Source organism: Carassius carassius, chromosome 43, assembly GCF_963082965.1.
Source record: "Carassius carassius chromosome 43, fCarCar2.1, whole genome shotgun sequence".
NCBI lineage: Eukaryota > Metazoa > Chordata > Actinopteri > Cypriniformes > Cyprinidae > Carassius > Carassius carassius.
This window is the reverse complement of record NC_081797.1, coordinates 14,424,587-14,440,639: the sequence shown is the minus strand read 5'-3', so window position 1 is coordinate 14,440,639 and position 16,053 is coordinate 14,424,587. Positions and strand designations below refer to the sequence as shown.

Sequence of the window (16,053 nt, the reverse complement as noted above, 5' to 3'; positions counted from 1 at the left end):
GAATCAACTGACTTGATTGACAGTCCTCAAAACATGATATATTTGTGTTTTCACATTCTTTCTTTAGTTACTTCAAAATAAAAAATAAAAAAATGGCTTGATTACTAGGTGAAGTTTCCTTGCCTTGGTTGGAATGACATTTTGATTGTGACATAAACTATTTACCACCGTGTATTTTCATTTTAAGCTCATCAGCCCAACGCGATTATAACACAAATGTCGCTCGCAAGGTTGCCTTGTCCATCTTTTCAGCGTATAGAGAAATATTTTCAATTCTGATCAAGGCAGCTGTTCCTGACCTTGTAGAAACTGATTCTTTTCTGACACGTTTCTTGATGTTTCTTTTTCTGTACTGTCATATAAACACTCTAGCAATAGGTTCAGCAGCAGAGCTTCTTTCAAATCACTATTAACAGCTCTTTTCCCATTTTTTCCCTTTAAGATAGGTAAACTTATTTGAATGCAAAGGTATGAGCAGTAGGCGAGAGGGAATGCGCCTTTAAAATATCAATATTTATTGTGTCTATTTAAACCGCTAGGTTGGTATAACGTTGGATATTTAAAAACATGTCCATGTGGATTATATTAAATGCACTAGTTATGTATTCAAACTCTCAAAACCGTCAAAAAAGACATTAACACCAGTCAAGAGCAGATTGCTGTGTATTAACCACATGAAAGAATTTTCTGTCATTCTAATGCTATGCAAACACCCCGTCCTGGGTGAAAATTGTCTCCACACCCACTCGTGTCCTCTGGGACGTGTAATGGGAACGAATTGTGTCCTCTTATTTTTCCCTAATGTTAAGAAAGCCGTGCACGGCTCTCAAAGGAGAACACCAGACGCAGTGAATGCAGAAGGAGCTGATCCCTAAGGCTGTTCTGATCCTCAATCTTAATGTTTGGCTTCTGGAAGCTTATGATTCAGTTGTACTTGTTTGCTAGCGGATGTATGTACATTAATAGCAGAATGACACAATCATTAATGAATTATTCTCTGTGTTGAAGCTACGCGTTACTGTAATGTGCTAGAAATAATAATCATATACTAATCCACATTTTATTATGCAGTATGCAGGGTGAGGCAATTATTTTACATTTTGAAGTACAGAATATTCACTTTGAATAGCAATTCAAAATGATGTGCTGTATAAATATTAATAAACGTTTTACTATTTAGTTATGTAGGCAGAGACTTATTTAAAATCTCAATCAGCTGTTGCTAAAATTACAGAAATACTACTCTTGAAGAAAAATTCTTCATAAAGTCTTATGGAGTTGATACTGACCAGCATTTTACTACTGCATCTGTTATTAGTGATAGTTAATTTAACATTTTAACACTATGAATGACAATTTGATGTTATGTACTATATGAATACTGATAAATCAACTTTTTATTATTAATATACAGTAGAGACAGTATTTGAAATCTTAGTCAGTTGTTGCTAAAATTACAGAAATACTATTCTTGAATAACTGTTCAACATAGAGTATGGTGAATATTTAATATTGATCAATACTTTACTATTTACATTGTGTACAGTGACAGTTACTTGAAAATTGCAAGGATTTTGCACTGAAATTAAAAGTACAGGAGCAATACATTTACTTAACAGTAAATGACAGTGTGCTACAGTGAAAAAAAAATGGTGTAGGATTTACTCTGAAACAGTTTTTACTCAAAAATGAATTACCGAATTCTCAAATAATCACAAAGAAACCGTAACTAATTGAAATAAATATAAAATGTTTAAGTATAAAGAGAGAAATAGTAGTTATTTTTTTTTTTACAGTTTTTATGAAAACTGATAACCAAATATATTACAATTTAACTTTGAAGTTACATTAGCAAGTTTGTTAATTGACCCTTTTCGCAAAAACAAACAATAAATAGTGTTTTGTTATAGCAGGAAATAAACATGAATGAACATCAGAAGGTATGTTGTTTCAACCTGGAAAGACATCAGTATACAGAATTCAAATCCAAGTTCAAATCCACTCATATCAATCTACTCTCTGGTCTGGTTTGTTTGTCGGACAAAATGGTATATTCAGCTTTATGATTGGTCAAATCATCTTCATGTTCTCACACAGTAAAAATACATTGTGGAGCAAAGAGTAAACTGACAACGTGCTGATGAACAAAACAGAGCAGGTTACTTCCAGCGCGAAACAAGGTCTCAGCTTTCAAGTTTTGTCTTTTTTTAAATGAAATTCAAACAATAACATATTGTGGCTCTTTAATGTATGTCTGTATTGAATCAGTTCAAGTGGTGTGTGCACCGAACAGTCTTTTCATATTTAATTAAAGCACGAAATAAACATGAATGAACATCAGAAGAGCGTATTTTATTTCAACCATGGAAAGACATCAATTCACACCATTTTTCAAGTTTAAGTTTAAGTTCGAAGTTAATCTAATCTCCTGTCAGATTTGTTTGTCGGTCAGCTTGCCTGTCAATCAAGCCCTTTGGTAACTGAAATGAAAATCACATGGATAAACAACATTTTACTCTTGATTATGTACAGTAAGTAGACAGTTCATTTAGATTCCCAGTCATTTGTAGCTGAAATTAATACAAAAAATACTGTATTACTCCACAACATTAATTAATACTTAAAAGACATGTTAAATGATATTGGTTGTTGCTATTAAACTTGCAGAGATCTTCGAACAGTAATTTTAAATTTCTTTGAACTGATTGCCCTGGCATTTTCAGGCTTGTTACAAATGAATACTGTCAGCATCCTCTGCTTAATGCAGTGTGATGTGGCAGAGATTCATTTATAGCACGGAAGCCCCTCTCCTCCGGTCCAAATGTGTCTTTCTACAGCAATTAACTGTGGAAAGGTTGATCTTAGATGCGAGCGGGCAGAGATGTGTCTTTGTCTACAGTACAAACCCACCGCTGTTTCTCTTCAAAGGACGGATCAGCCTCCCCCAGGCAACACTGTAAGTTATATGGCAATAAACTTTGCAACTTCCTACCTGAAAAACGTTTGGAATAGAGTTTTACTGTAATTACTGCTCCAGTAATTTTGGTAGTTATAAATGAGCTGAAGTAAATGTAGGCTGTTACTCCAAATAAAGAGGAATCTTTAACCTTTTTCTATTAATTTCCATAATTCATATTGACCTTTTATATAACAGGTGTAGGGATTCAAACCCTACATAGCCTGTTGTCTTCTAAGGCAGTTTTATAAATTCTTATTTAAAATGCCATTTAATTTAAAACGTAATATGTTTTTTTTTCCTTTAGTAAATACTATAAAAAAAGTTTTTCTGCTTCACATTGGGCTTCGCATATTGATGAATTATTGAAACAGTGTGTTTATGGTACTTACCGAGGTGCCTCACCAGATCTAGGAAAAGAGCACAGTGACAAAGCACAAAACCTTTTAAACTGACTTTTATACGCATTATCATATAACTTTTTTTCTGTGCTAATTATCTCTACTGTGACTGTAGTAATTTGATATAACATACAGTGTTTTGTACAGATGTGAGTGTCTCTCTTCCCACAGGAGCTTTTATTCCGGTTTAAAACATTTCATCGCATGCACAGTGCGGTATGCATTTGTGTCGGCTTAAGCACGCCGCACCACTAATGGCTGCCACGGTTTGTGTGTGAAACACAAAAGCCCTTGCTCCCACGCTCAGCGCACTTTTTGTGTGATGCTGGCTGTGCTCGTGTCTGAGGAAAAAGGTGAGATTGTTTTGCCGTGTGATAGCAGAACAAGGCTGGCTTCTGCCAAAATATTGAAAGGCTTTATGAAATGAACAGTAAACAGTGGAAAAGAAAATTTGGCTTCAGTGTGGGAATTATTTTCAAAATGTACTTGGCATTGACTGTATTAATATTTTAAAGGCTGCCTAGTGTCTTTTAGCTGCGTTATTTGTGATATGAAGGGAAACTTTTGCCCATTAAAAAGTTTCATCTTTAGCAGTCTGAAAGCAGAACTTAATTAAACTTCGTGTTAACAGGTCTTATTATGCACAACAGAAAGAATACTGCATTTTCAGTAAATGTAATTATACATGGGGCAACTTTTTGAGCAATGTTACCAAGCGATGTTGCTTGGGCACTTTCCCATTGAGAATGGGCAACAAATTTCTGTTGGGATGCTTTAGATCGGTAATGGGCCCTGTGTCTCACCTGGTTGCCTGTTAATGGCAACATTGCTCAAAAAGTTGCTCCGTGAATCATCACCTTAAAAGGATGCAAATTGACCTTGACATTGACATTCACATTAATATTCCCTGTGCACTATATTTTCTGTTTTATTCAACAATTTTTTTATTTTTATTATTCTCAAGTCTTTACTCTACCCCTCATTTTTTTTTTATTTGTGTTCACTTTATAACCCAGTCTCTTTAAAGAGCCATATCCCTTGCAAAGATGCCCAAAACAGTGTTAAGCTAGGGGGAATGTGAGCAGTCTTTAAAAGACTGCAGTAGCAAGTGCCCATTCTGCCCATACATCAGAAAGCCACGGATGATGTACTATCACATCAAAAACCATTTTCAGTTCAGCTTTGTGTGTGTGTGTTTGGCTACAGGTGAACTGGGGAAAATGGACTGAAACATCCTAGGCTGAATTACGGGTAAAACTTTTTTCAAATACTGCTTCGGTTATTATGGAAATGGGAAGCGTGGTTGCTTCAGAGGATTTTATGATAGCACAGAGGACACAGACTGCTGTTTCATGTGTCAGTACTAGAGTGTCAGGGCAGAGTGGTGGGTGAGAGGATTGATGCTTGACCGAAGAGATATAGAGGTATATCAACAAAAGCCACATTTTGTCCTCTGTCAGAAGAACTAACTGAACCGTATCAGAACTAAATAACTAACACAGAGCTAAATAACTAGCAATTAAGTACTTGTGTCTTAGCATGTTATCTGTTTACAAACAATTCTGATGTTGTTAACAGATTGTCAGGGCAGAGTGTTGGTTGGATCAATGCTTGACCAAAGAGATGTGTATGTACCAATGCTAACTTCTTATCTATCAGAACTAACCGAACAGTTTCAACCAAATAAGTAAGAGGGAAATAATTGTACCCTGGCATTTTATTCATTATTCATACTATTCTAATGTTGTTAACATAACCCTTTTCATTATCAGTTAAATACATAATTTAATAATAATATTTTATTTACAATGGAAACACAGATACTCTTTGAAGAAAATGTACATAAAAAAATATTGGTTGACATTGTAATTTATAGTTTTGGATTGCCAAAAATGTGACAAGTAAAAAGTGGTTAGTGTAGTCTAATATACTTGAATTAAATGTTTTCCAAAAAAGAAATAAATAATTTTTTATGGTGTTATATAGAAATATATGAATTTGACACTATATATTATTACCACAAAGTATAAGTAATTAACTGTTTATATAAAATGTATAATTCGTAAATATCGTTTACAACTGCATTTCCTGTTTACTGTAGCGTTGACGCCATTAAGTCAGTAGCGTTTTTTTTTGCGGACCAATGAAAATACGTGGGGCGGGGCGCCATTATGTTGCCACAAACATTGAAAAGACATGTGGGCGGGGTGACACGTGCTGCCCCGCCCCAGACGCAGGCCCACCTTGATCTGCAAGTTGCAGACAGGGGTACTTGCGCAGAGCCGTAAATGTGAACAGATATTTATGTATATATCCCATGGGGGAAGCCCCGCCACACATAGTGTAAAGAACTTGTACCACGTGGCCGCTGTACCACCTGACCACCGCAGGCTCTGTTTAAGCATTCATAGTGTTGCCATAGAAAAGCATAATTCCAAGTCCGAGGACAGCTCAGAGCAGAAATTCACGTGCTATTAATTAAAAATTATGTTAATTACGATATGCCGTGAATGCAGCATAAGTCTCTTTAAACATTGATTCTTCACAGCCTTGTCCTTTGGCAGTAAAAACAACAACAACAAAAATTGTTTTTGAACAATGCACTGCACTGAAAACATAATAAAGTAATGTTTCATGTTGATGTCAGCATGATATGGCTTAGGATTCGTTTTAAGAACAACTTGTTTCCGTGATTCAGAGTCGACTCTTTCTTTTGAATGACATTAACTTTAAAACGGCTGGATGTTTTAATTCACTTAGAGTTGAGTTACACGCTGCATGAAAGGTTATTTTAAAAAATCCATAATAGGGGCACTTAAAATAAACTTTACCTTTTTAAATTTAGATTTAAATACTGAGATTAAAAAAAAAAAAAAAAACGTTTTCAGAAATTCTGAACACAAAATCCAAACATTTGAATCTCAGAAATCGTACAAAAACTATTGCAAGGCCAAAGTTTAACCTGATAATCTGATACCTTTGGTCTAGTATTTGTATGATTTTATGCCTCCATCTTCAGCAAGACGTCTGTCTGTCTGTCTTTCCATTGAACTGAAACACTTTTTGTAGTATGTGCACACTGCAGCTGCTGAATTCACTGTCAGCACTGAACTCACAGCTGGCACAATCTGCTAATTTATGTTGCCTTTTAAGATTGATGGGAAAATGATCAAAAAATTTAATATTAATCATCCAGAATGCTTCTCAGCTCCTGCCTTTAAATGAAGCACAACCAGTTTGCTTTTTAATTACTATGAACCATAAAACACAAAATGTGTCATTTAGTTCCTGCACAGCTCTCATTTTGAACTCAACCATAGGCTTAAAGAAACACAGACATCTTAGACCCCGATTTGATTAGCTGCTCCAATGTTGAGTGTGTGAGATATGGATCGTGTTGTTGTCTGATTATTTTATCGAACAAGTGACATGACCGCTGACAATAGAGAAGATGCCGCAGGCACTGATAAATTGTTTGAGATTGTGATTGTGGGAGCACAGTCGCACACAACTATGTGACTAATGCTACTCCAAACTCTTAATGCCTCAGGCGTATTTGACACTGGGAGCTTCAAATGAGCTTCCTTGCTAGATGTGGTCTTCGACCTATTCAGAGTGCTCTGATTCTTGTGTCACGACCTTTATGAATATTTTATAAGTGGCGGAAAGCCTGGAATGTAGCGGATTCAGAGGTGAATGACATGGTGACGAAAAAGCAGTGTTTGTTTATGAACTTCAGATGAATTTAGTTGACACATCACCTGCACAAAAATGTAAGTGCTGTTACAAAACCTACTCCCAAAATAGGAAGCTGCCTTCTAAAGCCCTGTTTACATCAAGAATGTGATCTAAATGTGATATTGTTCTTCTGTGTTGTTATTTTAGTTGTGGTGTGGATTTGTCTCTGTGGCATTTTTTAAATATTGTTCATTTGTTCAAGTATCCTGACCAGGTCAACATAGCAACATTTATTCAACCAATAGAGGGAGATTGGGGTTGGAGCAATCTGTTTGCTGACCAATGACAGTTGGGGGCGTGTTTTAAGAAAGTTGTTTTGCGGAGTCATTATTAGTCCAATATTTAAAAACCTGTAAAATCTTTGTTCATACAAATACAAAATATACTGTTTGCATGCTTCTGTAGCTAACTTCTTCTTACCTAATTTTGTGAAGTTCTGAGGTTTCATTTAAGAATCACAGGCTTTTGGGTACACATTAAAAAAATGACATTGTTGTCTTTATAAAATCTAGCTACTTTTTTCACATAGTATATGCCTTCTATATGGCGTTGCCTTTATACAGATATGTTGGGAAGGGACCATCATATTTGGAGCCTTGTGATTTAAAATGTTTCTTCAAACCCCTGTGCAAAGTGTAAATCAAATTTTAAATAAAAAATAGGCTGTTTTGGCAGCAGTGTGCAGCAATTTAGCTCAGTGGGTATTGTCACTTCACAATAAAAAGATCCCTGGTTCAAGTCCCGGTTAAACCAGGTGGCCTTTCTATGTGACCTTTCCATGTTCTTCCTCTGGATCCTTCAGTTTCTCCCACGGCTAAACCAGGTGGCCTTTCTATGTGGCCTTTCTATGTTCTCCCTATCTTGATGCAGGTTTTGTCCCACAATCCAAACACATGCAGCATAGGTAAATCTGGACGATCTGTCCAGGGTGTTTCCCTGCCTACACTTTGCAAATAAACATCCATTCATTTTCAAAACCTTGTCCTACATACTGTAGAATTGCAGGAAAGCTGGAGCCTATCCCAACATCTCATGCCATATGCTTTCACAAAAAAGGTGCACACGCTTTCACTGGGGAAGTATCCTTTAAAAAGGTACATTGTTGTACCTCATTTACTCCTAAAGGGTGCATATTAATAGGTACCAAGAGTCTACATACTGTATTACTACCTTTAAAAAAAAAAAACTTACTACCCCAGTGACTGCTTTTGTACCTTTTTTGTTGAGATGAAAGGAATAGGAAAAGATCCAGCATCCCCTCGATCCTACGTACGACAAGGTTTTCAAAGTAGATGGATGTGTTTTTCCAAGGGCAGCAGCAAGATTGTGAGGTTGCATCTCGTTTCCCCTAATAAGCCTCATTCTTAAGTCAGACATGACATCTTGAAGTGTGCCCCACGAAGACGCCCCGCCAGTCGACATTATCGCCACACAGCATCTCAATTACATGATGATGACTGAACTGATAACAAAGCAAAACAGCCACCATTAAGGAAAGCATGACGATGGCGCTTATCCTTGAAAGGACACCCATTTGGTATAATCACTGGGTGTCTTTGGGTGAATTGGGCTTCATGATGGCTTCCTGAGCTGCTCTCGGGATGGGGCCACCACAGCTGTTCATTAAATGGACTGTAGTGGCAAGAGCGCCTATTTGGAGGGGTACTAGAGTGTTTTACTCAATCCGTGAAGTGCTAATGCTGTAATGGAGGGCTTAGAAACAAGATGGAGGGTTATTATAGCCACACTTTACGCAGTGCATTGGCCAGATTCCATATCAATGCTCCTTGCTGCAAACGATGTTGTTGGTAAAGAAATAATTGGACCTCAAAAGCAGACAGCGAGCACAAATCTTCCATTAGTGTGACTGTTAGACTGTCTGCGATGTATTGAAGACCTGATCAGATCTTGATGACACGACTTGTCACAATTTTTTTGCCGCATCTCTGAATGCAGAAACTGAATAGCTGTTATGTACGTTTGGGTGGATATGACAGTAGATGGCTGTAGATTTTCAAGTGCAGAGTCCTGCGCTTTCTGAATTGGATTAGGCCGAGTAAATAAGCCGGGACGTGTTTGACATCACCTCCAGTTCCCACAGGCACCTTGGGCAAGGTGACACTATCAGATATCATTTGAATCTAAACACGCTTTCCTCACTCTGCTGAGAAAAACACTGAATCTGTTTGTTGTTTTCTGGTCCCTCTCTATCTAATCTATGTGTGTCCCTGTCCGTATTATAATGGAATAAGTTTCCGTTGCCGCCCCGGTGTTTTCATTCTTCCTTCTGTGCTTTCTGACCTTGTCAAGTCCTGTCTTTCTCTTTCTCTCTTTGTCGTTCTCTTCTGCTATCATACTCAATTTCATTCACAATATCCTATTATCTTCTTTTCTGTCATCCTTTTTTCCCTGTTCATCTTTCCTTTGCCTCAATTGTCACCTTTTCTTTTTTATTTTGCCCCATTCCTTCCTGTGCTTTTTTCCCATCTTATCTAATTCATCTTATCCTTTCCCTTTCATTTCCTTTTCCTTTCCTGTCTTTGTTTACTTCATTTCCTCTTATCGAAATTCTTTCTTTTCCTTTTCCTTTCACTCCTTCCCTCCTTCCATTTTATTTCCTCTTATCTTATTGTTATCCTTTTGAGTTCTCTATTTTAACTTTGTCTTTCCTTTCTTCCTTTCATTTCATTTATTTTTTATCCAAATAACTTCCTTTCTCTTTCTCATTCCTTCCTTTCCATTATCTCATTTTTTCCCCAATTTTTATCCAACTTTCCTTTCCTTTCCCTTTTCTCTTCCTTTCATTTCATTTTCATGTCGTCTCATCCCATTGTCCTTTCCTTTTCCTTCCCTTTCATCCCATCTCTTCGTTTATTTTCTTCTTACCAATCTGTTTTCCTTTCCTCCCTCTCTGCATCATTCATTCTTCCTCCTCTCATTCTCTATAATTTTCTCTCTCTCCTGTCACTTCCTGGTCTTCTTTCTCTCAGGCGGTGTGTGTATTGCTCAATCTCTGAAGATCCCCAGAGAACCCAGACTGGGAGAATTCGACAAGATCATCCTGCGGCTACTGGAGACACCCAACGCTCGAGCCATCGTCATGTTTGCAAATGAAGATGATATCAGGTGTCTTTATCAAAAGATGTCTTTCCTTCCTCCTATTCACAGCTGTATATTTCATGAAGGGTTTTATTAAGGGCTTTAAGGTTCCTGTGGCTCAGTGGTAGAGCATTGCATTAGCAGCGCAAAAGGTTGTGGGTTTGATACCCAGGGAACACATATTAGGTAAAAAAACTTTAGCCTGAATGTACTGTAAGTCGCTTTAGATAAAAGTGTCTGCTAAATGCATAAATGAGCAATTTATACATTTCGTTTGCTCCTGTTATTGGTATCTAATATGGATATAAGAAATAAGAAGAATGTTTGGTAACACTTGGCATGGGGATCAGTTACTACAATTAAAAATTACAATTAACTAGTTGCTTATTAGTATGCATATTGGGTGTTAATTAGTATGCGCATATTCTGCATGACCATATTCTATACATCCTTAATCCTTAAATATAACAACTGCCTTAATAACTATTAATAAGCAGTAATTATGAGTTTATTGAGGCAAACTTGTTAATAGTTACAGTAGTCAATGGTGAGAACTGGACCTTAAATTAAAGTGTGGCCGAATGTTCTTACTCAAATTTTTGAGTTGATATTTGTTACACTTTTTTTAAATAGCCAGCAGGCTTTAGTTACCTCACAAGTATTAACCATGATTTGTTACTTCCCTTGCTAGTCAGTGGCAGGTGGTGGGACGTTCTCATTCTACAGGGTATTTGTTTGGTTGTACTGTAATATAAACTACCACTCAAAATTTGAGGTCAGTATGTGATTTCTCAAGGATCATTGATCATGATCAATGGCCACTGAAACTTCTGTTTTGTCATCACAGGAATAAATTACATAGTAATTGTAGTATTATTTAATAATAATACTGTTTTACTGTATCAAATAAATACTGCCTTGCTAACTTTATAAAATTTGTATATTTTTTTAAATCTTACCATGCCCAAACTTTTTAACAGTAGTGTATTTGGTACTTTTATCCGGGAAAGAGTATATAAAATACATATGTGGAAACTTTTAGATGTAGACTTGCATTTAGGGGGTCTAGAAGTTAATAAATGGATTGGAAATCCACTAAAACCCATAAGAAGTTTTTACTTCATAGGGTCTTCAAGTCAAATCTGCTAAAAAGCTACCAATGTTGGACAAACCACAGATAGTATTTAACTGGGACTTTCACAGAGTTAAACTGAAGATGATGCAGTCAAGCTGTAAGTATTGCTCTTAGGAGAAAACCTCAAGAACAGGTGAAGTCAGCTATTTCCTTTAATGTGCTGCCTAAGGCCTGGAGAACTCATTTTAACATAATAGACTTTTCAGTAATTTTTGGCATGGAATTTCTTGTACCTGTAGCACAGGATCAAATCATGTCCCCATATTCCAGAGAGCTGTTGCCCTTCTAAGCCTATTACATGATGTCCTTTGGATGCTTGCCTATTAGACTCATGACTTCAGACCAATTTCCAATTCTAAGTGTTCTAGCAGAACACTGTTGACCTCATCAAATCAGAACAAACAGGTCTGCTTGAAGGACATTTTTAGGTACTTGGGATTTATACACATTCCTATTTTGTTTGCTCATCTTTCAGACGTGTCTTGGACGCTGCTAAGCGCAACAACCAAACCGGTCACTTCCTGTGGGTGGGATCGGACAGCTGGGGCTCTAAAATATCTCCTGTCGTCCAGCAGGAAAGTATGGCGGAAGGTGCTATTACCATCCTTCCAAAAAGAGCATCCATAGAAGGTAAAGTTTCCTCTAATATATAAATTCTGATTGAAAATTTCTTTTGCAATTCCAATCCAATTCCAATGCTTTCATACTTATTTCCAGCCTTTGACAGATACTTCAAAAGCCGCTCCTTGTCCAACAATCGACGGAACGTTTGGTTTGCAGAGTTCTGGGAGGAGAACTTCGGATGCAAGTTAGGGATGCACGGCAAGCGTCCTGGCAGCCCCAAGAAATGCACTGGTATGAGAAGGTTTTGCATTACTGTCTCTCAACCTGGTTTATAAATTACACTGTTACTGAAAGAGTTCTGCTCTGCCTGGGAGGCAAAGCAGTCCATCATGCTGACATTGGATTGGACCTCTTTGAGGATTCAGTGTTTATTGTGGTTGAGAAGATCAATGGGGACATCAGGCACAAGAGATTCAGTTTAGACAGGAACTGGTAAATCCTTAAATAACAGAAGAATCTTACTGACGTCTACGCATACTTACATGAGCACACACACAGACACACATAGGAGGTCAAAATCTTTTTCATTTTTACAATCTGAGAGTCCTTCCAAACTCTGATTGATTTACTCAAAGACTAGCTGGGTTGTTTAAGCAGAAGCTCACACCATGTCTACACCAGATGCAACAACACCAGTTGTCGCGCAGTTCCTCAACAGCTAAAGTCTATCTACACTGGACGTGACAAAGCGACTGTTGAAAATCACACTTTAGTTTGTCTTCCTATCATTTGTACTCCAACATAACTCAGCATGAAGGCAACCTATTTTGCTTCAATAATGTGATACATTTTGAACATTTAGAAGTTGTTTGGGAACTGGAACCAGCTTTTTGCAATCACAATCATGTTAAAATGCATATAGTTTACATTTAGTGGCAACACTATGGAAACACTATTTTAATGTTTTTAAAGTGACAGTTAACCTGAAAATTTACAATTCTTTCATCATTTACCTACTCTCAAGTTGTTCCAAACATGAAACGTATGATTTTATTTTCTTCTAGTGAGCACAATAGAAGATTATTTGCAGAATTTTGAAAAACAATGCAGTTATCCATTGACTTTAGTATGGAAAAAAATACTATGGAAGTCAATGGCTACCGACAACTGTTTGGTCACCAACATTCTTCAAAGTATCTTCTTTTGTGTTTAACAGAAGAAACTTATTCAGGTTTGGAACAAGTGGAAGGTGATTAAAAAATGATGACAGATTTCATTTTTTGGGGGGTGGTAAACTAGCCCTGATTGGCCCCATTCACTTCTTTTGTAAGTGCCAGTAATAGTTTTCTCAAGATGAAATAATTTGCAGAAGTTAAATGTTGTCAATCTGAACTACTAGACCTGGAATATTCCTTTAAAGGTGAAATATCATGAAAATCTGACTTTATCCATGTTTATATGTTGTAATTGTGTCCCCGGTGCATCTTTCAACTCAGAAAACATGAAAAAGAACAAACCATAAAATGTTTTTTTTTTTGGTAAGCCTTTCTAAGCTGCTTTCTGTGTGTATGCTTCAGATGTGTGCACCCAGGAAACCATATAGGCTCAGCCCTATTCTGGAAAAAGGGGTGGGAAGCAGCAGCTTGTTTGCATTTAAAGATACATGCACAAAAACAGCTTAAACTCCAAACAGGCAATTTCAAAATTACATAATACATGATTTGTTGGGTATTTTTAGCTGACATTTCACAGACACATTCTGGGGACACCTGAGACTTATATTACATAACTGTAAAAAGGGGCATAATTGATCTCTTTTAAAGTAGTAAAAAAACACAAATTTTTCAGTTTATCTCAGTTTAAGCAGGATCACCATGGCGATTGTTTCCTCTTGTCACTTAATTCTGCTTCTTTCCTGTATGTACCTCTTGTGTACACCTAAATAGAACATATGGACATTTGGGGTCCTTTTATGAAAGCACATTTTGTTATTGTTCTGGCATGGTGATTTTGACATAATGAGAATAATTACATAGCTGTGGATGTGGCACAAGGCTGTCTCTCTTGCTCTCTCGCTGTCTCTTTCTGAATAATCTGTAAGGAGATGCTCAGACTACGCTTCACTGCAGATGGGTGCCTCTGTCAACAGTGTGCTGGCAGAAATGCTGATTACCATCATCTATTCCTTAAAGAAGTACGAAGAGGGAGAGCTATTAAGCTATTACAAAAATATGCTCTTTTTGTCACATAACAAAAACAGACACTGAGAGATCCCAGCTGTCAGGGGCCACACAACGCTGGGGCCGAGGAAATGTAGATTTGAATAGAAGCAATGAACATGCCCGAAGACACACACATAAAGACGCAAATACACCATTACATTTGTTTCTAAGTATTCAAATACTGCAAAACAACATGAAGTGGCATTAGCAGTGGATTTAACTATCACATGTAATTTTTACGAGAGGAACAAGATATTCAGTGAAATAAAATAGGAAGGAACTTTTTATCCATCAGTATCTGACTCATACTGGACATTTTTTGGCATGAATAATGCTTCACTTTTTTATGAATGTCAAGAGGCTCAAGTGTGTGCTCTTTTGGACCAGTAAGCAACAACCCAGAGCACCCTACCAACCACCAAGAACATCCTAGCAACCACATAGCAATCATCTGGAACACCCTAGCATGGAAATGTTGTTTGAGGCTCTTGACTTAGGCTACTAAGCAACAACCCAGAAGACCCTAACAATCATCTAGCAACTCCCTAGCAACCACCCAGAACACCCTAGTAACCACATAGAAATGTTGTTTGAGGCTCTTGACTTTGGCTAGTAAGTGACAACCCAGAACACCCTAGCAACCACATAGCCACTCCTTATAAACTGGCCAGAGCATCCTAGCAACAAAATAAAAAATGTTGTTGAAGGCTCTTTATTTTGCCTAATAAGCAACTACCCAGGACACCCTAGAAGCCAGATAGCAACTCCTTATCAACCACCCAAAACACCCTGGCAACCACATAGCAACTCCTTAGCAACCAACCAGAACATCTTAGCAACCACATATAAATGTTTTTTGAGGCTGTTGAATTTGGCTAGTAAGCAACAACCCAGAACACCCTAGCAACCAAATAACAACTCCTTAGCAACTAACCAGAACACCCTAGCAACAACATATAAATGTTGTTTGAGGCTCTTGCATTAGGCTAGTAAGCAACAACCCAGAACACACTTACAACCATCCAGCAACACCCTAGCAAACACACAGGAATGTTGTTTGAAGATCTTGACCTTGGCTAGTAAGCAACAACCCAGAACACTCTAGCAACCATCTACAAGCACCCTAGCAACCACACAGGAATGTTGTTTGATGAGCTTGACCTTTGCTTGTAAGCAACAACCCAGAACACTCTAACACAGCAACTACACAACAATTCCTTATCAATCAGGCAGAAGGGTTTGTTTGAGGCTCTTTACTTGGGCTGAAAGCGACAACCCAGAACACCATAGCAACTCCACAGAAACCACTCAGAAGACTGTAGCAATTACACAGAAGTGTTTTTAAGGCTCTTGACATTGACTAAAAAGCACCACCCCAGATTAATCCTTAGAATAATGTTTTCTAATGTAGTCAACTTTGTTGTTTTATTTATTTATTTATTTTTACTGAGAGGGAGTCAAAATGGCCAATTAATGGAAGCAGATTAGACTCAGTAATAATCCATGCAAAAGACGTGATGCACACATGTGTATCCCAATTCACCTGCATGAAACCTAATTCAAGTGCAAAAAAAAAAAAGCCAATCATATTTGAGCCTGTTGATCGACCAATAATAACCCGCTGTGGGCGTGTCAAGCTAGATGTAATGTCATCAGCCCGAGACCACGGTTCAAGTCACAGCAGAGTTTTGTGCAGTTGCTTGATTAATTTCAGTTAACTAGCCTTGTAAAGGTGAATTGTTTTATATTTGCATGCTTACATAAACTTGGAAGTAAAATTGGTATTTTAGTCACGCTCAATAATGTGACCAGTGTAAGTCAACGGCTGCTGTTTAGTCCAGAGTATATTATGATTTAATATTGAACAATTGTTATGTTTATTTAAATAATTATTCACGTGGCTACCATACCACATTAAGATATTAGATTTATAAAATA

The 16,053-nt window shown here is 37.3% G+C and overlaps 1 protein-coding gene across 1 annotated transcript in view; it reads left to right on the top strand.

The window, feature by feature from the left end:
- Positions 1–16,053, top strand: part of grm8b (glutamate receptor, metabotropic 8b) — a 147,017-nt gene that overhangs the window by 86,292 nt on the left and 44,672 nt on the right. The window contains exons 4-6 of the mRNA XM_059536319.1: positions 10,086–10,221; positions 11,805–11,959; positions 12,047–12,184. Of these exons, the coding sequence (XP_059392302.1) occupies positions 10,086–10,221; positions 11,805–11,959; positions 12,047–12,184 (429 nt within the window). The remainder of the gene's footprint in view (positions 1–10,085; positions 10,222–11,804; positions 11,960–12,046; positions 12,185–16,053) is intronic.